The sequence below is a fragment of the Theropithecus gelada genome, chromosome 19 (genome assembly GCF_003255815.1).
Source record: "Theropithecus gelada isolate Dixy chromosome 19, Tgel_1.0, whole genome shotgun sequence".
In the NCBI taxonomy this organism is placed as follows: Eukaryota; Metazoa; Chordata; class Mammalia; order Primates; family Cercopithecidae; genus Theropithecus; species Theropithecus gelada.
In genome coordinates, this window is record NC_037687.1 from 31,018,313 (window position 1) to 31,040,399 (window position 22,087).

The following is a 22,087-nucleotide window of genomic DNA, read 5'->3' on the forward strand; positions in this document are numbered from 1 at the left end:
GTCAGGCTGGTCATGAACTCTGACCTCAGATGATCCACCCGCCTCGGCCTCCCAAAGTGCCGGGATGACAGGCATGAGCCTGGCCGTTTTCTTTTTCGCTTGTTGTGCTTCCAGGAGATGCTCCATAATTCTTACATTCTTTGCTGGATAGCTGATCAATAATTATTTATTATTTCCTTGAATTGTTCTAGGAGGAAATGTGGGGTAGAAAGAGTATGGTGGGGTTCTTGGGCATGAATAATCCATAAATCAGATTTCTTTTTAAGATGAGAAACTTAATTTTATTGATACGGATGGGGAGCAAGGGACACAGAATCATCCACATCTCCACGTTTCTGATAACCTTGGCCAGCACTATCCCCCCTCCTTTAGTGGCCCGGGCTGTCTTCTTGCTACACTTTCACTGCCGCATATTCATGAGATCCTGGGGGCTCCTGGGTGGTGTCAGAAGCTGCCTCAGACAGGGCATTGATGTTTAGCTCAGCATACGTCACTCCTTGGGGGTCCGCCGTCTTTGGAGAAAATAGATGAATATTAGAACTGAGTGGTCAATATGGCAGCCACTAGCTACACGTGGCTATTGACATTTAAATTAATTACAATTAAATTAAATTCAAAATCCAGGTCCTCGGTCACACCACATGCATTTCTTTTTCTTTTCTGTTTTTATAGCCCTTTATGTGTGTGACATCAATGGATCGGCGTAAGACTTTTATTTTTTTATTTTTATTTATTTTTATTTATTTATTTGAGACAGAATCTCGCTCTGTTGCCCAGGCTGGAGTGCAGTGCCGTGATCTCGGCTCACTGTAACCTCCGCCTCCCGGGTTCAAGTCATTTTCCTGGCTCAGAATCCCAAGCAGCTGGGATTACAGGCACCCGCCACCACGCCCAGCTAATTTTTTGTATCTTGTAGAGATGAGGTTTCACTGTGTTAGCCAGGGTGTCTCGATCTCCTGACCTTGTGATCTGCCTGCCTCGGCCTCCCAAAGTGCTGAGATTACAGGCGTGAGCCACCGCACCCGGCCCTGTGCATATGCCTTTTAAATAGAGATTTTGGTTCCCCTTTGGGGAGTTGTCTAAGACCACACAGGTGATAAATAGTAGACGTTTCTGTATGGGCTTAACCAGGAGGCAGACACGACCAGCCCGTTGTGGTGAGGGAGCTCTTGTGGGATTCCTAAGCGGGAGGACTCACCGAGACAGATACCCTTTCCATCCTGGATAAATCTGCCTCTGAGTGAGAGAGAAAAAAAAAGAAAATCAGTTTTCAGCTGTAGGAGTCAGAACTTAAGTCTTTCTATCCGGTGATTCCCTTACATTTTCCCTGTCCCTTACCAGCAGCCTCCTGCTCCGAAACTTTGGAATGGCTGATTCTGAGAGAGAGAGAGACACGTGAAAGGATGGGATATGAAGATTTCGGGGAGAGGGTGAGGGCAATGGAGGGGAGAGGAGGGGAGTGGAGGGAGGTCACAGAATGGGCTGGGGTTGGGGCTCAGAGTACCAATCCCAAATGTGCCAATGGGTTCCCTGGAGAATGACATGGGAATTAAGGGGAGTATGAGCTATGCCAAGCATCTACCTTTTGGTGGATTCTTCAGGCGACGAACCTACAAAAAATGCAGGAGGAATTTACCTACCGAGAAAATCCTTCACTCCCCCTCTCTCCCTTTGCGTTCTCTGAGCTCACCGTGCTGGCTGCATCTGTAGATGAGGAAGACTGAGAGGAAGAGAAGAAGGATGGAGATGCAGCTGAAGATGGCAACAAAGATGGTTCTGGTGTCTGGAGGGGGAAGAGTAGGTCAGGGAATCAGCCTGGCTCCTGAAATCCACCAATAGGGGTGAGCAGAAAAGCTAAGAGGAGCCAGACAGACGGCCGGGCTTCCAAGCCTGGATCTCCCACCTTGGAGCTGAAACTTCCTATTGCTTTGGGGAATTTCCTTAATCTTCTCCAAGCTTCTGTTTCCCCATCTGTAAAGTGAGGACAGCAGCAGTACCTATTTTGTTGGCTGGTGGGTCATTACCTATAGAGAGGGCTGGAACACTGCTTGGCGCATAGGAAATTCCCAGGGATTGTTTGGTGCAGAGCAATGATATTGATCATTTATTGTGAGCCAGTGTTTTATATACGTGTGTGTGTGTGTGTATAAATATATATATATATATTCTTTTTTTTTTTTTTTTTGAGATGGAGCCTCGCTCTGTCACCCAGGCTGGAGTGTGATCTTGGCTCACTGCAACCTCCACCTCTCTGGTTCAACCAATTCTCCCCACTCAGCCTCCTGAGTAGCTGGGATTACAGGTGTGCACCATCATGCCCAGCTAATTTTTGTATTTTTAGTGGAGATGGGGTTTCACTACATTGGCCAGGCTGGTTTCAAACTCCTGACTTCAAGGGATCCTCCCGCCTTGGCCTCCCAAAGTGCTGGGATTACAGGTGTGAGCCACCACGTCTGTCCGTGTAATCACTGTCTGAAATGCACTGATAGGGGTGAGCAGAAATGCTAAGAGGAGCCAGACAGCCTGGCTTCCAAGCCTGGATCTACCACCTGGGAGCTGGACATTTCAACCAATAGACTTTGAGTAAAGCAGATGACCCACTGTCATATGGGTGGGCCTCATCCAATCAGTTGAAGGCTTAGAGAAAAGACTGAGGTACCCCAAGGTGGAAGGAATTGGGCCTCCAGACTCAAGCTGCAGTATCAAGTCTCCCTTGGATCTCCTACCTGCCCTGCAGATTTCAGACTTACCAGCCCCCGACAATCACATGAACCAATCCATTAAAATAAATCTCTCTCTCTCTCTCTCTATCTATCTATCTATATATATATACACACACACACATGCGTATGTGGGTTTTTTTGTTTGTTTGTTTTTTGAGACAAAGTTTCACTCTTGTCCAGGCTGGAGTGCAATAGTGCAATCTTGGCTCGCTGCAAGCTCTGCCTCCTGGGTTCAAGCAATTCTCCTGCCTCAGCCTCCTGAGTAGCTGGGATTACAGGTGCCCACCACCACGCCCGACTGATTTTTGTATTTTTAGTAGAGACGGGGTTTCACCATGTTGACCAGGCTGGTCTTGAACTCCTGACCTCAGGTAATCCACCCACGTTGGCCTCCCAAAGTGCTAGGATTACAGGCGTGAGCCACCACACCCAGTTTATATATATATGTTCTATTGGTTCTGTTTTTTTCTGGAAAACCCTGGCTAATACAGACATGATCTCAGCTCTTCAAACACATTTCTTTTTCTTTCTTTTTTTTTTTTTTAAAGAGACAGAGTCTCACTCTTGCCCAGGCTGGAGTGCAGTGGTGCAATCATACTCGAATTCCTGGGCTCAAGCGGTCCTCCTCACTCGGCCTCCAGGGGTAGCTGGGAGTACAGATCACCATGCCCAGCCAACTTCAAACACACTCCAATGAGCTCGTTGACACCAGGTAACGAACAGCAGTGACATGGGCATGGAAGGCGTTTAGAGTGGGGAGGGGTGGGGTTCTCTGAAGGAGACATGATTCTCCGAGACACCAGAACGAGGGATCTGTAGATGATAGATCTACATCTATCTATTTTATCTACTATATCTAGTTATCTATCATCTAGCTAGCTAGCTAATCATCTGTATCTATCTACCTACTTACCTATTATCCATTTATCTATCTAACCTATCATATCTAGTTATCTATCTATTGTATCTAATTATCTACCTACTTAACTATCATCTGTCTCTCTATCTAATCCGTCTATCATATCTAGCTACCTACCTAGCTATCATCTAGTATCTATCTTATCTATCATGTCTAGTTATCTATTTATCTACCTACTTACCTATCATCTGTCTATCATATCTAATTATCTATTTATCTCCCTTCCTGAAATAAGGCTCTTTCTGAGCTGATCATCAGGGAGCAGCAAAAGGAGTAGAGAGTTTGAAACAAGACATACTTGAGTTCTAGTAGTAGGTCTCCCATCTCCCGACTTTGTAAATGTTCCCTTCCCTTTCTGGAATACATTATTTTTTGGTTAAATATAAGGAGGGGGCAGAGAGCCAATAATACCTAACTTGAAGAGTTAGGTAATGATGAAAAATCCTGGCTTTAAAGCACTCAGTCTAGAAACTGACTCATTGTGTAGGATAATGGGATTGTAGGTATAATGATGATTTTTTTTCACCCAATATTCCACCCACGCCCATCTCTCTCTGTAACAGATTCTGTCAATGTTCCTCAACCCATGTTCCCCAGATCCCTTTCCCATTTTTATGCATTCTAGATTGTGGCTTCTTTCCCTTTCCAAAGTGAACATTTGCATCTCTTCTTTGGGGGACTGCCTGGGAGAGCTCCAAATGCCTTGGAATTTACATGCCCGGAACAAACTGCCACTGACTGCTGTCAAAACCCCAGCTCCCTAGCCTCCGGTCTTTGACCTTCCCTGTCTCCACTGCTTTTCTGTAGGATTGAGCCAAAGATACCATCTGAGGGACACGGATATCCCACCCTTGTTTAATCTCTTTTCCTCCCGGCCCTTCTTCCCCACTCCCTAAAATGTCATTTTCACGCCGGGCATGGTGGCTCACTCCTATAATCTCAGCACTGTGGGAGGCCAAGGTGGGCGGATCACCTGAGGTCGGGAGTTCGAGACCAGCCTGACCAACACGGAGAAACCCCATCTCTACTAAAAATACAAAATTAGCCAGGCGTAGTGGTGCACGCCTGTAATCCCAGCTACTCGGGAGGCTGAGGCAGGAGAATCGCTTGAACCCAGGAGGCGGAGGTTGCAGTGAGCCAAGATCATGCCACTGCACTCCAGCCTGGGCAACAAGAGCGAAATTCTGTCTCAAAAATAAATAAATAATAAAATAAAATAAAATATCACTTTCACACTAATGCTTTCTAAGGGCCTGCTTCTGGTGGAGCTGAATCAGAGAACCCCTCAAAAGCAACAATTCTTTTTTTTTTTTGTTTTTTTGGAGACAGTGTCTTACTCTGTCACCCTGGCTGGAGTGCAGTGGCTCAATCTTGGCTTTGCAATCTCCGCCTCCGGGGTTCAAGCAATTCTCCTGCCTCAGCCTCCCAAGGAGCTGGGATTACAGGTGCCCACCACCACGCTCTGCTAATTTTTTATATTTCTAGTAGAGATGAGGTTTCACCATGTTGGCCAGGCTGGTCTCGAACTCCTGAGCTCAGGTGATCGCCCACCTTGGCCTCCCAAAGTGCTGGGCTTATAGGCATGAGCCACCATGCCTGGCCATAAGCAACAATTCTATCAGTGCATTTCCAAGGACTGATGAAAACAGGGCAGGAACAGCTGCTCCTGGACTCTTCCGTTTCCCCAGATGGAAGCAGAGAAACAGCAGCCTTGCCTCATCCTTTCTGTTCTCCCCTTTTCCAGCCTACAGTATCTTTCATGCAGCAATTCACTAGAAATGAGAAGTACATTATTGCAAAATTCTGGTCTTCACATGACCCCCATAATCAGCTGGACTGGGTTCACCCTGAGATGTCCACATATCCTGGCCAAAATTTCACATCAGTATTTACAAATTGCCAGAATAAATTATAAGTTGCTATGCTACTAGAATCAGACCGAGCAACAAGATACAGCCTGACACGGGGCACAAATGGAGCCACAGGCACCAGAAAGAAAGTCGAGTCTTGTGTGATAAAATTCATCTTCATTCTCTACAGAGCAATTGAATATAGGGTCCTTTTCTGGTGTGTTTAAGGCATATAAATACAGGCTGGGGACATTATACCTGTGCTTAAAGATATTTTACTTTTATTTTATTTATTGAGACAGGGTCTCGCTCTGTCACTCAGGCTGGAGTGCTGTGACACAATCACAGTTCACTGAAGCCTCAACCTCCTGGGCTCAAATGGTCTTCCTGCCTGAGCCTCCCAAGCAGCTGGGACTAAAGGCGCACACCACCATGCCTGGCTAATTTTGGTATTTTCTGTAGAGATGGGGTCTCACCAGGTTGCCCAGGCTGGTCTTGAACTCCTGGGCTCAAGTGATCCTCCTGCCTCATCTTCCCGAAGTCCTGGGATTACAGACGTGAGCCACTGCACCCGGCAAAGATATTTTATTCTGTTTGGAATTGTGATGATACAAATTTGAACTCAAAAAATAAATTTTAAGAAATTATATAATACCCACTGGGATGGCTATAATTTAAAAAAAGAAAAGTAAGTGTTGACAAGGATGTGGAGATATTGGAACCCACATAGATTACTGGAAGGAATATAACATGATACAGCCATAATGGAAAATGATTTGGCAGTTCCTCAAAAAGTTGAACATAATAGTCACCATATGTCCTAGCAAATCCACTTCTAGGTACATACCCAAGATAATTTACAGCAGGGAGGCAAACAGATACTCCTACCACAGTGTTCAAGCACCATTACTCACTTTAGCCAAGAGGTGCAGACAACACAAATGTCCATCAAAAGAAGAATGGGGCCAGGCACAGTAGCTCAAGTCTGTAATCCCAGCACTTTGGGAAGCTGAGGCAAGTGGATCACTTGAGGTCAGGAGTTTGAGACCAGCCTGAGCAACATGGTGAAACCCCTTCTCTACTAAAAATACAAAAATTAGTTGGGCATGGTGGCGGGCGCCTGTAGTTCCAGCTACTCAAGAGGATGAGGCAGAAGAATCACTTGAACCTAGGAGGCGGAGGTTGCAGTGAGCTGAGATCATGCCACTGCACTCCAGCCTGGGTGACAGAGCAAGACTCCATCTCAAAGAAAAAAAAAAAAAGGAATGGATAAGCAAAATGTGGTCTGTCCATACAGTATGATGCTTTTCACCATGACAAGAAATGAAACATTGATACATGCTATAGTACGGATAAACTTTGAAAACATCATGCTAAAGTGAAAGGAGCTGGTCACAAAGGACCACATAGTATATGAATCCACTGACACAAAATGTCCAGAATAGACGAAATCATAGACACAAAGAAGCATATGAATGGTTGGCAGGGCCTGGTGGGAGAGTGGGAAATGAAGAGTGACTGCTTAATGGGTACAAGATTTTCTTTCAGGGTGATGAGAATGGTCTGGAATTATGTAGTGGTGATGGTTATACTACCTTGTGAATATACAAAATGCCAGTGAATTGCACACTTTACAAGGGTGAATTTTTGGAATGTGAATTATATATCAATTAAAAAAAGAAGGAAAATAAATGACACAAGAGCTCAAAATAGAAAAGTTTCTCTTCCTCCTCCCCCTCACACCTCACTAGATCTCCCACCTCCTTTCTGATACTTCTGTATTCCTCTCTCCCGTTAGATTTCACATCTTTCTTAGAAAACGTTCCTGACGTGAATTGTGTTCACAGTCCTAGGGTAGCAGTCATTTCCCAAGCCTACTATCATGGAATAAAAACATTTCAAATAGTTATCTTGCAAGAACACTTCGGAGGATACCTTTTCAAAAACCGATTATACCAGCACAGACTGCTAGCAACAACTTTCAGCAACTTTGGCTCTTTGGAGTAGGTTGCAGGAAGATTGTGACTTGCTGAAAGGAAGGATGATTAAGCATCTAGATGCCAATTTATATTCTGAATTTGGCCCTTAAAGTCTGGATGAGCTTCTGTTTCAGCCGAATGCTGCCAAAAGCTCTAACTTTTTTTTAATTTTTTTTTTTTTTTTTTTTTTTTTGAGACAGAGTCTCACTCGGCTCACTGCAACCTCTACCTCCCAGGTTCAAGCAATTCTCTTGCTTCAGTCACTTGAGTAGCTGGGAATACAGGCGCCCACCACAATGCCTGGCAAATTTTTGTATTTTTAGTAGAGACAGGGTTTCACCATGTTGGCCAGGCTGGTCTCGAACTCCTGACCTCAGGTTATCTGCCCACCTCGGCCTCCCAAAGTGCTGGGATTATAGGCGTGAGCCACCTCACCTCGGGAGCTCTAATTTTTATGAGAACCTCTGAGGACAGAATCTTAGTCAATTGTTAATGAATAAGCAACATTAGGGGAAAAAATTCAATATTCACCTATGGTTGAGAATTTTAGAGTTATAACAAACTCTTGATTATACATATTCCTGAAGTACCTACTCTGCGTAGGTCCTGGTCCTACTCCCCAAATGGGTCACCCAAAAATTCACCCCCATTATTCCCCAAATCCCACCCTAGTTTTTCATCACGTAATATGGCAAACGACGCACTCTGTGCTGTTTTACACGCCAACTTCTTCAGAAACCGGAAGCACTTGAGAGGTTATCTCCCCTCATGCCCTACCCCCGAAAACACAGCAGTTTCCCCAATAACATTGAGAAAATGGCCATTAAAGTTCTTCTTGTAGGCCGGGTGCGGTGGCTCACACCTGTAACCCCAACATTTTGAGAGGCCAAGGCAGGGGAATTGCTTGAGGTCAGGAGTTTGATACCAGCCTGGCCAACATGGTGAAACTCCATCTCTACTTAAAAAAAAAAAAAAAAAATGAGCTGGGTTTAGTGGTGGGTTCCTGTAATCCCAGTTATTCAGGAGGAATATCTCTACTAAAAATACAAAAATTAGCTGGGCATGGTGGTGTGTGCCTGTAGTCCCAGCTACTCGGGAGGCTAAGGCAGGAGAATCGCCTGAACCCGGGAGGCAAAGGTTGCAGTGAGCAAAGGTCGCACCACTACACTCCAGCCTGGGCGACAGAGCGAGACTCCGTCTCAAAATAAATAAATAAATAAAAATAAAGTATCACCTACTCACCAGTCCCTGGCAACCACCAGTAGACTCTCTGCTTCTGTGAGTTTGGCTTTTTCAGGCCACACATGTGAGTGAGATGATGCAGAATTTGTCTTTCTGAGTCTGGCTTATTTTTTTGTTGAACATAATGTATGGGGAGATGTTGATGAAAGGTATAAATTTCCAGTTCTTTTTTTTTTTTTTTTTGAGACAGAATCTGGCTGTGTCGCCCAGGCTGGAGTGCAGTGGCTTGATCTTGGCTCACTGCAAGCTCCACCTCCCGGGTTCACGCCATTCTCCTGCCTCAGCCTCCTGAGTAGCTGTGACTATAGGCGCCCGCCACCACGCCCGGGTAATTTTTTGTATTTTTAGTAGAGACGGGGTTTCACCATGTTAGCCAGGATGGTCTCGATTTCCTGACCTCGTGATCCACCTGCCTCGGCCCCCCAAAGTGCTGGGATTACAGGCGTGAGCCACCATGCCCAGCCCTAAATTTCCAGTTCTAAGATGAAGAAGTTCAGGTGCACAGCATGGTGGCAATGGATGTGCTAATTAATCTGACTGTGATCATCATTACATAATGTACAGATGGATCAAATCATCAGATTGTATATCTTGAATATATACAATCTTCATTTGTCAATTTGATATTTTTAAATTTAAAAAGTCATATTGCCTGAAATGTACCAACTCTTACCACATCTAATCCCTTATTTTCCAAAAGCAGCCAGAGGCCAGGCATGATGGCATGTGCCTGTAATCTCAGCTGCTTGGGAGGCTGAGGTGGGAGGATTACCTGGGCCTGGGAGGTCAATGCTGCAGTGAGCTGTGATCGCACCATTGCACTCCAGCCTGGGCAACAGAGTGAGACCCTGTCTCGGAAAAAAAAAAAAAAAAAAAGCAGCCAGTGACCCTTCAAGCATATAAATAAAATCATGCCATTCTCCAGTTCAACTTCATCAGTGGGTTCCTGTTTTTTCAAAGCAGACTCTAGGACCAGTTCAAACACCCACAAGACCCTAGATGCTCTAGGCCCTGCCTTCTATCCACACCTTTTATTCTGCTGTTCTTTTCTCTGTCCTCCTTTCTGTGTCTCAATCATTCCAGGAACACTCACACTTCTGGGACTTTGCTTTTGCTGCTCTCTCTCCCTGAAGGGCTCTTCTCCAGATATTGATGTGGTTGCGTCATTCTCATATTTCATGCCTGTGACAGATAGACCTTAAGGGGGCACTCAGGAGACTCAGGAGCCCTGCTTTCTGGTGTTCATACCCTTGTCTAATACCCTCACCTTGAGTGTGGAGACCTGTGACTTTCTTCTCACCAATAGATATGGCAAAGGTGATGGGATGTTATGCTCTTGATTATGCTACATTACATAAAACTCTGTTTGCTAGGGCATTTACTCTCTCTCTCCTCTCTCTCTCAATCTCTCTTCTTGCAAGTGCTGCAGAATCAGTCTAACATGAATCCTAAAGCTGCAAAGAACCAGATATTGCTAGCAACCACAGGAGTGGAGAAATGGACCCTTCCCCAATCAAGCCCCAGATGAGAACCCAGCCCTGGTTGACAACTTGATTGCATCCTTATGAGAACCAAAGCAGAGGACTCAGCTAAGCTGTGCCTGGACTCCTGACCCACATCAACTGTGAGGTAATAAATAGGTGTTTCAGGCTGCTAAATTAGTGGTAATTTGTTATGCAGCCATAGATCACTAATACAATGCCTCTCACAGTTATTCTCCATCTATAATGTGTTTTTTAATTACTCTGATATCTTTCTGCTATTTATTTCTTTCTTCCAAAGAAGAATGTGAGCTCCTGTTGGCCAGAGACCTGGTCTGTCTCAGTTCCTACAATATGCTCAGGATCTACCAAAGTATCTGAATTTGTAGGCTGAATGGGCAGCTATTTTTGTGCCAGGTATTTTGCATTAAATTTTTTTTGTAATAGAAGCATTTATATGCCCATTTTGTAATAAGTAAAAAGTAGTATAATCAAGTGATTTGTAAAGCAGCAAACAGATTGTATATGGAAGGCTGACCTGGAAAATCAACCACTTTAAATTGATACTATAGCCTGTCTTGTGATGTAATGGTATAGCTGCGATAGAGGTGAAGAAATCAGGAAATAGTAGATGATCTGCCAGAGCACATAATTGGGAAATGGCAAATAATCGCCAGGCTTTTAGGGCTAAAGTGTGGGAATGAAAATTCTTAAGACTACAAGAAAAAGTTATTGGGAATACAATTGAAATCAACATCAAAGTGATGAGAACCTTGTTGGAGCATCACTGATCAAGAGCCTCAGAAAGAGGGTAAATCAGAGGTGAAACATTAAGTACTCAGTTACTCATCATGCCCCAAGCCCAGGCTAAGTCATTGGTGTGGACCCATGGCTACTTCTGCACTACATTGATGACTGTAAGGTCTCTCCAGGGATTTCCCATGATATGGCCAGATTGACCTACTGGAAGCAACTGTAGTCAATTGAGAGATATTGTTGAGTGACTAATAAATGAATAGATGGATGGATGGATGGATATATGGATAGGTGGGTGGGGGTGAATGAATGGGTGAAAGGGTGGATGAGTGGGTGGAAGGATGGACAAATGAGTGGCTGGGTAAATAGATGGGTAGGTGGGTAGATAGATGGATGAAGGGGTGGGTAGACGAATGAATGGAAGGGTTGGTGGTTGGATGGATTAATGGATAGATGAATGGATGGATGGGTGGTAGGGTGAATGGATGTACAAAGGGGTGAATGAATGGATGGATGGAAGGGTGGGTGGAAAGTTGGATGGGTGGGTATGAGAATGGATGAAGGTGTGGGTGGATGGAAGGATGGAAGGATGGATGGGTGGATGGAAGGATAGATGGATGGAAGGATAGATGGATAGATGGATGGATGGAAGGATGGATGGATGGATGGATGGATGGATGGATGGATGGGTGAGTTGATGGATAGATGGATAAGTGAGTGGATGGATGGGTGAATGAGTGGGTGGGAGGGTAGATGGTTTGGTAGGTGGGTAGATGGGTGGGTGGGTTGATAGATGGGTAGGTGGATGGATAGACGGATGGGTGGGTAGATAAATGGGTAGATGAAAGTGATGCAAAATTATTCTTTATCCCTCTTCCTTGGGATCTCAAGTCACTTATGTTACAATCCTCCCATGTGCATCCTCTCACTGTGGTCCTCATCATTTTTAAATTTCAGTTACCTGCACCATGCCTGCCATATTTTCCCACACAATGGGATCTCTTAGCCCCATCCTCCATTATTTGCCATTCCTACATCCCTCATAGAGCACTGGACACTCTTTCTGGCTTTTCTTCTGTGGCATAAAGAAATATAAATTTTCATTTATGTCTGAACAGCAACTGTGAAGCTCATTGTCTTTGTGACATCGGGGAGGTCACCTAGTCTCTATAAGCAAAATTACTAACACAACCACCCTCACAGGAAGTGAAGACTGAATGAGTTAGTGGAGGCAAGTTACCTGTCGTGGAGAGAGGAACATAGAAAATGCTGGATACATGTCAAATGCCAGTGTTATCACTCTGTGTTCACTTGTCACCCAGATCTCCAACTTGTTGCTGGGGAAGGAGGCCCAGTGTGATGAGTCACTCAGGTAATACACACTGCCATTACTTGTCACATTCGAGAGCATGAAATCTGTCTGTTTTTTTCTTACTTGCCTGACTTGTAATGGTTCTGGGATCCCCATTTTCAGCAGAGCAATTACAATACATTCAGTTCCATTGTATGGAGTGAGACATCAAAGTGTCCTGAGACCTGGAGTCATCCCAGGGTCTACACTGACTGAGAGCAAAGGTTCTGGGAGTGACCCTGAAGAGAACAAGGCAATGGATGTAAAGAGAAGGGCTAGGACTTTTCCATTTTCTTTCCTTCCTTCCTTCCTTCCTTCCTTTCTTTCTCTTTCTTTTCTTTTCTTTTCTTTTCTTTTCTTTTCTTTTCTTTTCTTTTTTCTTTTTTCTTTTTTTTCTTTCTTTCTTTCTTTCTTTCTTTCTTTCTTTCTTTCTTTCTTTCTTTCTCTGTCTCTCTCTCTCTCTCTGTCTCTCTCTCTCTCTCTTTCTTTCTTTTTTTTTTTTTGACGGAGTCTCGCTCTGTCGCCCAGGCTGGACTGCAGTGGCACGATCTCGGCTCACTGCAAGCTCCGCCTCCCGGGTTCACGCCATTCTCCTGCCTCAGCCTCCATAGTAGCTAGGACTACAGGCGCCCACCACCACGCCCAGCTAATTTTTTACATATTTTTAATAGAGGCGGGGTTTCACCATGTTAGCCAGGATGGTCTTGATCTCCTGACCTTGTGATCTGCCCGCCTCGGCCTCCCAAAGTGCTGGGATTACAGGTCTGAGCCACCGTGTCGGGCCCGCTTTTCCATTTTCTACTGCACTTGGGGACTATCTCGTCCACCTCTCTGTATTAACCACCATGTCTTTCATTTTCTGCATTTGATGCTTTGACATCTTGGGGCCTTGCTGCCCTTGGTGGGACCACCCCTCCCTGGGTTAGTTAATTTCTAGAGCCAGTAAACCACTTGTCCTCAATATGTCCCTCAAATGCAAGCCAATAGATCCAGAGCCCTCACTCCCAACCACCTTCATTATGAGGCTCTCACACTCAAGGTGAAAGTTGTCCTCTCCTAATCACCCCAGGTCCAAGAACTAGACAACCAGGGACAGTCTCTATACCCCAAAGCCCATTCTTTTTTTTTTTTCTTTTTTCTTTCTTTCTTTTTTTTTCTTTCTTTTTTTTTTTTTTTGAGACAGGTTCTCATTCTATCACCCAGGCTTGAATGCAGTGGCACAATCTTGGCTCACCGCAGCCTCTGCCTCCCGGGTTCAAGCAGTTCTCGTGCCTCAGTCTCCCAAGTAGCTGGAAGCACAAGTGCACACCACCACACCCAGGTAATTATTGTATTTTTGTAGAGATGGAATTTCGCCATGTTACCCAGGCTGATGTCAAACTCCTGACCTCAGGTGATCCGCCCTCCTCGGCTTCCCAAAGTGCTAGGATTACAGGCATGAACCACCACACCTGGCCAACTCTAATCTTGTTCTCCCCACAAAATACAATCAAAGCTCTGGCCCACAGTTCTTCCTCCTTCCTCTGCCCCTGATTGACCCTGGTGCTTCCCCCATACCCCCACCCCCATAGTATAGCCTTCCCCCTCCTCTTGGGAACTGTAACAGACCATCTTTTCCATGGCAATTATCGCTTGGTTTGTCAGTCTTACCGTACCCTAATTTTCTCTTAACCATATTCTACACCACTCTCCCACATCCACATCATTAGGACCCTCTCAGAATCCCTGTCCCTGATGAGAATCTTGCCCCACGTTCGGGTTCCCATTTCCACACTGAAGGTATTCCATCTATCCCTTTTTTTTTGAGACGGAGTCTTGCTCTTTCATCCAGGCTGGAGTGCAGTGACACAATCTCGGCTCATTACAACCTCTGCCTACTGGGTTCAAGTGATTCTCCTCCTGCCTCAGCCTCCCTAGTAGCTGGGATTACAGGTGCCCACCACCACACCCAGCTAATTTTTGTATTTTTAGTAGAGTTGAGGTTTCACCATGTTGGCCAGACTGGTCTCGAACTCCTGACCTCAAGTGATTCGCCCACCTCTGCCTCCCAAAGTGCTGGGATTACAGGCGTGAGCCACCGCACCGTGCCCAGCCTGCATCTATCTTTTTGTCTCCTGGGTTCCTTCTTCCCCAGCCATGTCCCACAACAGGAAAAGAAATACGTGCATCAGGCAGGCTTTGGTGACTCACGCCTGTAATCCCAGCACTTTGGGAGGCCAAGGCAGGAGGATCACCTGAGCTCAGGAGTTCAAGACCAGCCTGGGCAACATAGATCCTGTCTCAACAAATACTTTAAAAATTAGCCAGGCGTGGTGGTGCTTGCCTGTACTCCCAGCTGCTTGGGAGGCTGATGTGGGAAAATTGCTTGAGCCTGGGAGGTTGAGGCTGCAGTGAATTGTGTTCATGCCACTGTACTCCTGCCTGGGCGACAGAACGAGATTCTGTCAAAAAAAAAAAAAAGCAGCCAAGCGCAGTGGCTTACTCCCGTAATCCCAGCACTTTGGGAGGCTGAGGTGGGCAGATCACTTGAGGTCAGCAGTTTGAGATCAGCCTGACCAACATGGTAAAACCCTGTCTCTACTAAAATACAAAAATTAGCCCGGTGTGGTGGTCCACCCCTGTAGTTTCAGCTACTCGGGAGGCTGAGGCAGGTGAATTACATGAACCCAGGAGGCGGAGATTGCAATGAGCTGAGATCACGCCACTGCACTCCAGCCTAGGCGACAGAGCAAGACTGCCTCTCAAAAAAAAAAAAAAAAAACACGCCGGGCACTGTGGTTCACGTTTGTAATCCTAGCCCTTTGGGAGGCCAAGGCAGATGGATCACCTGAGATCAGGAGTTTGAGATCAACCTCACCAGTATGGTACAACCACGTCTTTATTAAAAATACAAAAATTAGGCCAGGCACGGTGGCTCACACCTGTAATCCCAGCACTTTGGGAGGCCAAGGCAGGCAGATCACGAGGTCAGGAGATGGAGACCATCCTGGCTAACACGGTGAAACCCCATCTCTACTAAAAACACAAAAAGTAGCCGGGCATGGTGGCGGGAGCCTGTAGTCCCAGCTACTCGGGAGGCTGAGGAGGAAGAACTGCTTGAACCCAGGAGGCAGAGGTTGCAGTGAGCCGAGATTGTGCCACTGCACTCCAGCCTGGGCGACAGAGCAAGACTCCGTCTTGAAACAAAAAAAGGGAAAAAAAGCAAAGCAAAACCGAAGAAATGTGTGCATCAAGGAGCACATCTGAGGCTACCCTTCTCACCTGTGGTCACCAGCTGCAAGTATTCACTGCTTTCTGACCACTCATGGGAGGCTGTTGTCTTGTAGGCACAAAAGTAGCTCCCAGCATCCTTAAGCTTCAGGTCCGTGAAGTGGAATTCAGCCTCGTCTTCTGTCGAGAACTGTTCCTGCTTGTACCCAGGGTCATTCACCTTGCGCAGAATGAATGTCACATTCTTGGAAGGAGCCTGACACTTCAGGGTCACGTTGCTCCGGGCTTCAACCACTGAGCTAGGCCGGGCGTGGAGGGAGGGCTTGGGCAGTTTCTCTGGAAAGAATTCAGAGATAATTTGAGTCTAGAATTCAGACGATTAAAGGAAAAGGTCATGAAGTGTGGGATGCAGGAATAAATAAAGTTTAAATGGGAGAAAACTCACCATTCTTTTTCTCATCTTCGTAGCCCAGACACAGTCCTGGAAGAGAAATCTCAATGAGAGAAAAATTATGTGCTTGTCTTTGAGTACAAATCCAGCAGAGAACAATGACTAGCTCATTATAGGTCTAATATATATATATGTATTATGTATATATGTATTATGTATATATGTGTACATATAGTTACACATATGTATATATGTATTATATATATGTATATATGTATTATACATAATACATATATTAACTATGTACACATATTACATATAATACATATATAAATATATCTATTAAATGTATGTATTACATGTATGTATATATTTTTGGCAGCTATCTCCCCAGACTTACCTCTTACTTTTGTTCCATTGTTTGTCATTCAGAAGCTATGTGTATATAGAAAATTCCAGCAACTTTTTTTTTTTTTTTCTTTTTGAGATGTAGTCTTACTCTGTTGCCCAGGCTGGAGTGCAATGGCACGATCTCAGTTCACTGCAACCTCCGCCTCCCAGGTTTAAGTGATTCTCCTGCCTTAGCCTCCCGAGTAGCTGGGACTACAGGCGCCCGCCACCATGCCTGGCTAATTTTTGTATTTTTAGTAGAGACAAGAGTCTCACCATATTGGCCAGGCTGATCTTGAACTCCTGGCCTCAGGTGATCCGCCTGCCTTGGCCTCTCGAAGTTCTGGGATTACAGGTACGAGCTACCGCACCTGGCCTGATGTATTGAATTGCTTTCACGAGTAATCATTCTTTCACCATCTAGAAATTGTTCAACATTCACCTATGCTTTTTTCTTGTATTTTCTGTGATTGCAGTATTTTGTTTGCTTTGTTTCGTTTTGAGACAGAGTCTCGCTGTGTCACCCAGGCTGGAGTGCGGTGGTGCAATCTCAGCTCACTGCAACCTCCTACACCCCCTGGGTTCAAGTGATTCTCGTACCTCAGTCTCCAGAGTAGCTGGGACTACAGGTGTGCACCACGATGCCCAACTAATTGTTGTTGTTGTTGTTTTTGAGATGGGGTTTCACCATATTGCCCAGGCTGGTCTCAAACTCCTGACCTCAAGTGATCCGTCTGCCTCAGCCTCCCAAAGTGCTGAGATTACAGGCATGAGCCACCGTGCCCGACCTGATTGCAGTTTTTACCCTTGCCACTTAAATAATGCAAACGTTATTTTCCCGTGGAAAGGGGAGGGTTTTCTTGCTCAATTCCAATAGACAGAATCTGCTCCCCCTTCCCCATGTCTTCTGGTTCCAAGTACTCCCCTCACTTTAGCTTTGGTTTCCACTTACATCATCCCCTCCCTCTTCTATGTTCTGTTCTCTATATTCCCTGTGGGGAAGGGAGCGTCATAAACTTGCGTGGAAAATGGGACGTCAGTCATGGGGCTTGTTTCAGGGTGAAGTTAGGTAGAATTTAGGTAGAATTTCTCTAGAGCCACAAGAGTGTCTCAGGACATTGGTTCCTTGTTGACGCAGGTACCGACGCAGAACGTGACCCCACACCAAGCTTCACCGCAAAGGAATGAGGTGGAGCCTCACGATGGACCGAGGCTGCGTTGGCAGCGAGATTGGCTGGGATTGGCAGGTAGGAAACAGCCTCTGGATGGCAGGGCATCCCAGGACTCAGGCTCTCTTTTGAGACCCTCCCCAAATCCCGCTTTTAGACTCATGTCATCTCATCTCTGCTATCCATCCATCGTCTGTTCAAACAGTGATTCCTATATTCTTTTTCTTTTTGAGATAGGATCTCACTCTGTGGCCCAGGCTGGAGTGCTGGAGTGCAGTCACAGCTCGCTGCAGCCTCGACCTCCTGGGCTCAAGTGATCTGCCTGTCTCAGCCTCCCAAATAACTGGGACTACAGGCATGTGCCACCAGGCCTGGCTAATTTTTAATTTTTTTTTTTTTTTTTTTTTTTTTTTTTTTTTTTTTTGTAGAGATGAGGACTCACTGTGTTGCCCAGGCTGGTCTGGAACACCTGAGCTCAAGTGATTCTCCCACCTCGGCCTCCCAACATGCTGGGATTACAGGCATGAGCTACCTGCAACCAGCCCAATTCCCATATTCTTTTTCTTTTTTTGACATGGAATCTCCCCCTGTCACCCATGCTGGAGTGCTGTGGTGTTCTGTCAGCTCACTGTAACCTCTGCTCTCAGGTTCCAGCGATTTTCCTGCCTCAGCCTCCCGAGTAGCTGGGATTACAGGCACCTGCCACCATGCCCAGCTGATTTTTTGTATTTTTAGTAGAGATGGGGTTTCGCCATGTTGGCCAGGCTGATCTCAAACTCCTGACCTTGAGAGATCTGCCCACCTGGGCCTCCCAAAGTCCTGAGATTACAGGTGTGAGCCACCACACCCAGCTGATTTGCGTTTCTTGAAAAGAGAAGCTCAAGTTGTAACTCCCAGGACCTCTGAATGTGACCTTATTTGGAAATACCGTTATCTGATCTTTGCAGATGTAATTAGTTAAGCTAAGATGAGGTTATACTGGAGTAGGCGGGGCATCTAGTCCAATATAACTTACGAGAAGAGAAAAAGAGAGACACGCAGAAAGAAGGTGGTCATGCAAAGACAGAGGCAGAGAGGCCAGGCTGCAATCACAGTGCTTTGGGAGGCTGAGATAGGAGAATTGCTTGAGCTCACGACTTGGAGACTAGCCTGGGCAATATAGAAAGACCCCATCTCTGCAAAAAAAAGAAAATTATTTTAATTAGCCCAATGTGGTGGTGTGCACCTGTAGTTGTAGCTGCTCAGAAGGCTAACGGGGAGGATTGCTTGAACCCAGGAGCTGAAGACTAGCCTGGGCAATATAGCAAGACCCCATCTCTAAAAAAGAAATTATTTTACTTAGCCCAAGATGGTGGTGCACACTTGTAGTTCTAGCTACTCAGAAGGCTAGTGGGGAGGATTGCTCGAGTCCAGGAATTGGAGACTAGCCTGGGCAATCTAGCAAGACTCCATCTCTAAAACAGAAATTACTTTAATTTGTCCAACATGGTGGTGTGCACCTGTAGTTCTAGCGACTCAGAAGGCTGCGGGGAGGATTGCTTGAGCTCAGGAGGTTGAGGCTGCAGTGAGCTATGGTGGTACCACTGCACTCCGGCCTGCGTGACTGAGTGAGACCCTGTCTTAAAAAAAAAAAAAGACAGAGCCAGCAATTTGAGTGATGGATCTACAAGTTAAAGAATGCCAAGAGGGCAGGCATGGTGGCTCAAGCCTGTAATCTCAACACTTTAGGAGGCTGCGGGGAGGGGGTGGATCACCTGAGGTCAGGAGTTCGAGACCAGCCTGGCCAACACGGTGAAACCCCGTCTCTACTAAAAATACAAAAATTAGCTAGGCGAGGTGGCCCATGCCTGTAATCCAGGCTACTCGGGAGGCTAAGGCAGGAGAATTGCTTGAACCTGGGAGGTGGAGGTTGCAGCGAGCCAAGATCATGCCACTGCACTCTAGCCTGGGTGACAGACAGAGACTCTGCCTCAAAAAAAAAAAAAAAAAAAAAAAGAATGCCAAGAATTGTCAGCCACCACTAGAAGAGGGGCATAAAACAGATTCTCCCTCATAGCCCTCAGAAGGAATCAACATTGCCAACACTTTAGTTTCAGACTTCTCATCTCCCCAACTGCGAGAGAGTGCATTTTAGTTGCTTTAAGCCATCAGGCTTGTAGTACTTTGGTATGGCAGCCACTGGGGGATTAGGTCAGCTTCCTGGTTGCCCAGCTTACTGTGCTCAGCAGCTGGAGGTTTGGGTATGAGCCCGATGGTCATCTCTAAGGCACAAATAGCCGGCTGTAGTGGCTCACGCCTGTAATCCCAACACTTTAGGAGGTTGAAGTGGGTGGATCACCTGAGGTCAGGAGTTTGAGACCAGCCTGGCCAACATGGTGAAACCCCGTCTCTACTAAAAATACAAAAAATTAGCCAGGCATGGTGGTGCGCACCTGTAATCCCAGCTTCTTGGGAGGCTGAGGTGGGAGAATCGCTTGAACCCAGGAGGTGGAGGTTGCAGTGAGCCGAGATCACACCATTGCACTCCAGCCTGGGAGACAAAGCAAGACTCTGTCTCAAAAAAAAAAAAGCAAAAAAAAAAAAAAGCTCATCTAAGGTGCAAATGTGTGTGCGAGAGGAGCATTACCCCACAGGGAAGGGCTGCACCCAGAAAAGGGGGAAGGAACTGAGACAAATGAAGCGCATTGATGACCACCACACCCCCCATGCACCAGGGAGGAACTGGGGCCTTAGGGAGGTGGAGCTCTGCTGGGTCAAGCCTAGAGTTCCTAGGTAGTGAAGCCCACATTGTAACCCAGGTCTTCCTTTTCACAGTGTGAGCTCTGTCTGAATACATCAGGTTCAATTTGAGGATGGTTAAAATCAGCCTAAGAATCGGACTGGTCAGAAAATTGTCTTCTTGGGGCCAGGCGTGGTGGTTTATGCCTGTAATCCCAGCACTTTGGGAGGCTGAAGCGGGCGGATCACCTGAGTTCAGGGGCTTGAGAGCAGCATGACCAACATGGTGAAACCCTGTCTCTACTTAAAATAGAAAAGTTAGCCGGGTGTGGTGGCATGCACCTGTAGTCCCAGCTACTCAGGAGGCTGAGGCAGGAGGATCGCTTGAACCTGGGAGGTGGAGGTTGCAGTGAGCCGAGATCACACCATTGCACTCCAGCCTGGGCCATAGAGTGAGACTCTGTCTCATAAATAAATAGAGAGAGAGAGAGAGAAGGAAGGAAAGGAAGGAAGGAAGGAAGGAAGGAAGGAAGGAAGGAAGGAAGGAAGGAAGGAAGGAAGGAAGGAAGGAGGGAGGGAGGGAGGGAGGGAGGGAGGGAGGGAGGGAGGGAAGGAAGGAAGGAAGGAAGAAAGGAGGGAGGGAGGGAGGGAAGGAGGGAGGGAGGGAGGGAAGGAAGGAAAGAAGGAAAGAAGGAAGGAAAGGAAATTGTCTTTTTGCCCACAGCCTTGCACCCTGTAGATCCTTAAGCCCAGCCCTCCTCTATTCCGACGGAGGATGCATGGCAATACTGCGGTATTTAGCGGGTGCAGACTCGGAGACCCCAGCGGGGTAAGCAGAGGCCTCCCCGTGTCTCTGCAGCGCGGCCTCCTGGTCGCTTGCATGTGGGCGGCAAAACTCATGCAGGGGACGCCCCCAGCCCAGACCCACCCACCGCAGGTGTGCAACGCGTGGAAGTCATTATTTCCACACACCGCGTCTCCACCCGGACTTCCACTCCCCCATGAGTTTTTTGCACCAGCCCAAGCCCATTCGTCCCGGTCCTGGAGACTCACCGAGGCAAAGCAGGGAGAGGAATTCTGTGGTCATAGCGTCCCTTGGGCCAGAACCAAGGCCCCGCCTTCGGTTTTACCACTTCAAAGGCGGAGCGGGACTGGGGCGGCCGCAGCTCTCTGGCTGCCCGATTCCTCCCCAGGATGTGCAGATGGAGGAGGTTTTACCCTGACGCTCTGGTTCTCTGCCCCACTCTTGCAGTTTCCTTCTCAAACCGACTCAGGAAACAAGAAGCCGTCGATGACAACTTCTTCCTCATGAATCCTGTGGGTGGCCCCACCCGCCTGAGCTCTGTCCTACTTCTCTGAAGTTCTGCCAAGACTTCTGCAAATGTAATGTTTTATTTTAAAGCATTAATACCTATGGCTTCCTGTGTACCCACTAGCCAGCTCCCCACAAGGTTAATCTCTTTCTCTCTCTCTCTCTTTTTTTTTTTTTTTTTTTTGAGACAGAGTCTCGCTCTGTCGCCCAGGCTGGAGTGCAGTGGCGCGATCTCAGCTCACTGCAACCTCCACCTCCCAGGTTTACGCCATTCTTCTGCCTCAGCCTCCCGAGTAGCTACAGGCGCCTGCACCACGCCCGGCTAATTTTTTGTATTTTTAGTAGAGAGGGGGTTTCACCGTGTTAGCCAGGATGGTCTCAATCTCCTGACCTCATGATCTGCCCGCCTCGGCCTCCCAAAGTGCTGGGATTACAGGCGTGAGTCACCGCATGCAGCCAGTAGCGGCTTTTTTTCTTGTGTCACAATAATTGGGTCTTCAACAGGTGTTCAATGGGAAGGGAAGTATTAGCAATGTCGAGTTATGTGTTCCTATAATGGACAAGACAGTCTCACATGGTGAAGAACTATTGCACTT

At 46.6% G+C, this 22,087-nt stretch overlaps 1 protein-coding gene across 1 annotated transcript; it reads right to left on the minus strand.

The window, feature by feature from the left end:
* Positions 1-254: 254 nt before the first annotated feature.
* Positions 255-21,422, minus strand: VSTM1 (V-set and transmembrane domain containing 1). Its single transcript, XM_025365885.1, has 8 exons — positions 21,233-21,422; positions 15,957-15,992; positions 15,563-15,847; positions 1,691-1,783; positions 1,583-1,610; positions 1,339-1,376; positions 1,199-1,236; positions 255-512 (listed from the first exon to the last, which is right to left on the minus strand). The coding sequence occupies exons 1-8, from the start codon at positions 21,264-21,266 to the stop codon at positions 393-395; spliced, it is 672 nt and encodes a 223-aa protein (XP_025221670.1). The 5' UTR covers positions 21,267-21,422; the 3' UTR covers positions 255-392.
* Positions 21,423-22,087: the final 665 nt, after the last annotated feature.

Coding starts and splice junctions, on each gene's coding strand:
- VSTM1 (XM_025365885.1), bottom strand. CDS start 21,266: ATGACCACAGAATTCCTCTCCCTGCTTTGCCTCG. Junction 15,993..21,232: donor CCTCTCCCTGCTTTGCCTCG/GTGAGTCTCCAG, acceptor TTTCTCTTCCAG/GACTGTGTCTGGGCTACGAA. Junction 1,377..1,582: donor CCTGAAGAATCCACCAAAAG/GTAGATGCTTGG, acceptor TCTCTCTCTCAG/AATCAGCCATTCCAAAGTTT.